General features: G+C 40.5%; 1 protein-coding gene across 1 annotated transcript; it reads left to right on the top strand.

Annotated features, from left to right (window-relative positions):
* Positions 1–1,872: 1,872 nt before the first annotated feature.
* si:dkey-20d21.12 (uncharacterized protein LOC556245 homolog) lies at positions 1,873–4,456 on the top strand. Its single transcript, XM_034589774.1, has 4 exons — positions 1,873–2,044; positions 2,750–2,892; positions 3,671–3,889; positions 4,059–4,456. Exons 2-4 carry the CDS (start codon positions 2,760–2,762, stop codon positions 4,193–4,195), a joined length of 489 nt encoding a protein of 162 aa, XP_034445665.1. The 5' UTR covers positions 1,873–2,044; positions 2,750–2,759; the 3' UTR covers positions 4,196–4,456.
* Positions 4,457–4,808: the final 352 nt, after the last annotated feature.

Genomic DNA, 4,808 nt, shown 5'->3' with positions numbered 1-4,808 from the left:
TGAAGCAACAGCGACGGAGGGGAGGCGCAAAGGCTCATGGGAAATGGAGTCGATGAGTCTGTTTTCTCTGCAGCATGTTTAGGCATAGTAGAAAGTTACGTTTATTATTATAGACAGTGGGCTTTATACACATAGACTGTGAGATCTATGATTATAGACTGTATGGTATATGCTTATGTAACGGGTGTCCCTGTCTTAAACAGTCTTTATTTTAACCTGGTGACACTTATATACTGTATGGTTTGTGCTTATAGATTGAGGAGTTTATGATTAAAGACTGTTGGGTTTGTGCTTATAGACTGTGAGATTTATGATTATAGCGTGTTTGGTTTGTGCTTATAGACTGTGGTGTTTATGCTTACAAGGTGTATGGTTTATGCTACAGACTGTGGGGTTTATGATTATCGCGTGTATGGTTTATGTGTACAGAGTGTAAGGTTTATGCTTATAGAGTGTAGTTCACGCTTATAGACTAGGGTTTATGCACATAATATGTGAGTTTTTTGTATCTAAAAAATGTATGGTTTGTGTGTGTATAGACTGTGGGGTTTATGCATATAGACTTTATCGTTTATGCGTATAGACTTTAGGGTTTATTCATATAGACTTTATCCTTTATGCGTATTCAATGTAGAGTTTATCCTTATATACTTTATTGTTAATGCATATAGACTGTAGGGTTTATGCATATTAGATAAGATAAGATAAAATAAGATAATCCTTCCAAAATGGGAAATTTTGCAACGTTGGCAGCAAGAGTCACAAATAGGTATCAGTAAGTAATAATAAGTAACATGCAATACCTAAGTGTAAGGAAAATAATACTTAAGTGTAAGGAAATATAAAAAACATAGAGAAATCTGAATGGAATAAAAACTAGTATATACATGTGTAAAAAACAGGAAAACACATGTGCAGTGTGAGAATAGGTACAGTGAATGGATTGCACATGAACCATTGTATTGCACAGACAGAATGAATATTGCACAGTTAAGTTAAACTTGAGTTAAAGTGCAGTCCATAGAAGGTGTGTGTAGTTCTACTGGGAGCAGAGCTGGTTGTACAGTCTTACTGCTGCAGGAAGGAACCACCTCCTTCAGACACTCAGGGTGGATCAGTCTGTCGCTGGGAGCTGCCCAGTGCTGTGATGGTGTCCTGCAGGGGGTTGTTCAAAAATAAAGACTTTATCGTTTATACATATATACTGCAGGGTTTAAACATATAGACTGTATGATTTAGGCATATAGACAGCAGGGTTTATGCATACAGACTGCCGCAGCTTCTCCAGGGCCACAGACTCTCTAGTCTTGTTTATGCTCATCGCCATTGAAACACCACATTCACCCTCAAAAAGCAATAAATAACCGCTTATATAATATCTGTCAATTATAAAACTGTGTTAATTTTGCATTTGAATCCATCAAATGAGGTCAGAGAAGTTTGTTCCACTGTGACTTTCCTCCCTGTGGTATTTGTGTGTGTGTTTACCCCTGTGTATCCCATCATGCTCTCCACCAGATCATTGAGTCATCCTTTGGCCTGAGAAACTAATAATACCCCCTGTCTCTGCTGCTATTTTGGGCTCTGAGGGCCTGTAGGGCTGGGTGTGTGCGAGAGCATGTTTGGGGGGGTAATGGGGCTGAGAAGACTTCACCTCCCTCTCCATAGCTCTAGCTCTCTCTACCTCTCTCACTGGGCAGCCAGGGTGGGCTAAATTGGAACACGGACACACACAAACATAGCTGGTAGAAGAGGGTGGCACTGGGGGCGTCCTACAGTTGCTCAGTGACACACAAGGAGTGGGAAGCAAAACCTGGAGGTTCCACGTGGTTTCACACGCCAAGGATTCTATTGGAATCACTTTTTCATCGTTCAATCGTGTGGATATTTAACTGTCATATTGCAGCTCCTGTTGCTGCAGATGCTTCTTTTTGGCACTTGAGCGTCTGGGTGTGAGACTGGTTTAACAAGAGGAGTGCTAGACAAGAACAGACCAGGAGAAACCCATACAACCGAACACAGCGCTTGTTCTTCGTGACAGAAGGTAAGTGTGAAGATTGTACAGTTGTTTATCTTGTAATATCTTATAAGACCCAGTCTGTCTACAGTCAGGTCGGCTGTAAATCAGTTCATTGATCATCCATTCATTCAGTAGGTTAGTCATTAGGTGCCTGTCCCGTACTTTGGCCCTAATTCAAATTCCAGTAGCATTGTGCCTTTATGGGGTTGACAACCAGCTCTAATAATAGTTCTGATAAATCAGCTTCTCATATAACCAATATGTTTTGTCTTCAAATTAAAGGCAAACAGATCTGTTCCCCCTCGAATCCCCTCGACCCACTGCCCTATTTTTATTTCCTACAGAAGTATTTCTTATTCCTTACATCCCATTTCTACCACTGTCTTAGAGAACCCACCATATTCTATATTATTCTTTCTATTAATTACATTGATATGTCTGGATATTTGAGATTTTGAGTACAGGAAACTTGGTTCCAATAGAACTAACAATCCCAAAAAATCAAAGAGAACGGCTGTAAAAATCTGTTGATTGACTGTGTATTAACACTTCATAAACAGCTGCCATGTCTTCACTAGTCTTATCAAAAGTACTTTGCCTCTTGGTCTTGCAGTGCTTTGAAGAAGATATATCGTCCAGATATACTAAATCTAGTAAAAGAAGTGTTGACTAGTTGAGTGCCATCTTGACTCATGTGATCCTTGTCCTAATCCTGAATTTTCCCTCTAGAGGAGGCGAGATGTCAAGGCCTCCTTCACAGACCACCCCTCAGTTCTACAGAGTCAGTGAAAGGGATCTCACTGAGATCGAGCTGCATTCTGTGGACTCCATCAACGATCTCCACCGAACACACCCCGAACACAGCCACAAAGGTACACACACAAATACTGTGAACACAGCCACAAAGGTACACACACAAATACTGTGAACACAGCCAGAAAGGTACACACACAAATACTGTGAACACAGCCACAAAGGTACACACACAAATACTGTGAACACAGCCATAAAGGTACACACACAAATACTGTGAACACAGCCACAAAGGTACACACACAAATACTGTGAACACAGCCACAAAGGTACACTCACAACTACTGTGAACACAGCCACAAAGGTACACACACAAATACTGTGAACACAGCCACAAAGGTACACTCAAATACTGTGAACGTAGTCACAAAGGTACACACAAATACTGTGAACACAGCCACAAAGGTACACTCAAATACTGTGAACGTAGTCACAAAGGTACACACAAATACTGTGAACACAAAGAAGTACACACACAAATACTGTGAACAAAGCCACAAAAGTACACACACAAATATAACGAAGACAGCTGTAAAGGTACATGCATAAATACTATAAACAGTCAAACAAAGAACATACACCAATAATAGGAATGCAGCCACAGAGGGACACACAGAAATACCATGAATACAGTCGCAAAGGTATACACGTAACTATTTTGAACACAGTACACAAGGGTACACACAGGGACACACACTGAGGCAGAAATTTATCAAAAAGCTAAAAAGGTACATCCACCTCAAAAACACAACAAAAGGGCACAAACACACGGTCCAAACACAAGGAAGTGACACAAACAAAGGGGACACTGACTGAGTCCACTGTGTGTGATTTCAGGGGTGAGGCCTCCTCGTCCTGCCTACACACCTTCTTCGAATGGGAACCTCTACACGTGTGATCCGACAGGTGTCAGTCAAAGAGGCCATCCAGTCAGCAGCAAATGGCAGAGCCGTCTGCAGGACATGTTGACACCCAGTTCATCACGCGCCTACGCCATGGGCTGTGCTATCATCACTTTGCTTCTACTTACAGTGTTTCTCATTTTCTACTTTTTGGGTGAGATTTCATATTGATTCATTTTCAATTGTTCCCCTTGATATACTCCTTTATGTATGGATTATACTTTGTCATGGTATTTGTCCATTTAACAGCATGTCATCTGATTTGATTTAACCCAAAATGGACAGACTGACATTATGCTTGTGTGTGTCTGTTCCTTCTCCAGTCCAGCAGGGCGGCGCAATCCAGATGTTGACAGAGGCAGTGAAGGAGAAAGAAGCTGCTGCCTCAGAACTGTCACTACTGATCCAAGAGCTGCAGGCACTGAGACACAACCTGACAGCAAGGAGAGGGGAGACATGACCAAGATATACACAGAACCACAACATGCACATGAACACACACACACTTTAAATATGGACATGTGACATGGGACAAACTGCAGTAAAACTGTGTTTTACACTGAAAATTCTCTTGAAGTGGAAACATTTGTCAAGACGTTCTCTCAACGTATTTTTGTTTCAAGATGAATTGTATGTCATAGAACCGTGTAATTAAGAGAAGTTTCTAAAACTTTCCATCTCAAAGTCACATTATTAAAACAGCATGACTGGTTGGATTAAATCAATTGAGTTGGTTTATCTCGTGATGTTACATCACACATTTAACATTTACAGAAATCTAATTCTTCATGATTGTTTCTCAAACTAACAAGTGGATTTAAATTGCAGCCACTGTGCCACACATAGTGTTTTAATGAACGGACTCTCTAGCTTGTTTTGTGCTGTCAATCACTTTGTGTGAGTAGGTGTCAGTGATATTTCACTATGAGCATCACTGAAAAAATCTACTCGAGGATCAATACACAGCAAAAATGTGATGGACTGTGGAAAAGGAATACAGATATTATTAATGTAGACGGTATTGTTATCTGAGTGTGTATTTATTAGCACTGGATAGTAAAAATATATGTATT

This window comes from Hippoglossus hippoglossus, chromosome 7 (genome assembly GCF_009819705.1).
Source record: "Hippoglossus hippoglossus isolate fHipHip1 chromosome 7, fHipHip1.pri, whole genome shotgun sequence".
NCBI classification, from domain to species: Eukaryota; Metazoa; Chordata; class Actinopteri; order Pleuronectiformes; family Pleuronectidae; genus Hippoglossus; species Hippoglossus hippoglossus.
This window is presented reverse-complemented; position numbering and strand designations above follow the sequence as displayed.

Excerpts from the sequence above, each read along its gene's own strand:
- si:dkey-20d21.12 (XM_034589774.1), top strand. The coding sequence starts at position 2,760 with ATGTCAAGGCCTCCTTCACAGACCACCCCTCAGTTCTACAGAGTCAGT. Across the intron at positions 2,893-3,670 it reads CCCCGAACACAGCCACAAAG|GGGTGAGGCCTCCTCGTCCT; the intron begins GTACACACACAA and ends GTGTGATTTCAG. Across the intron at positions 3,890-4,058 it reads TCTCATTTTCTACTTTTTGG|TCCAGCAGGGCGGCGCAATC; the intron begins GTGAGATTTCAT and ends TTCCTTCTCCAG.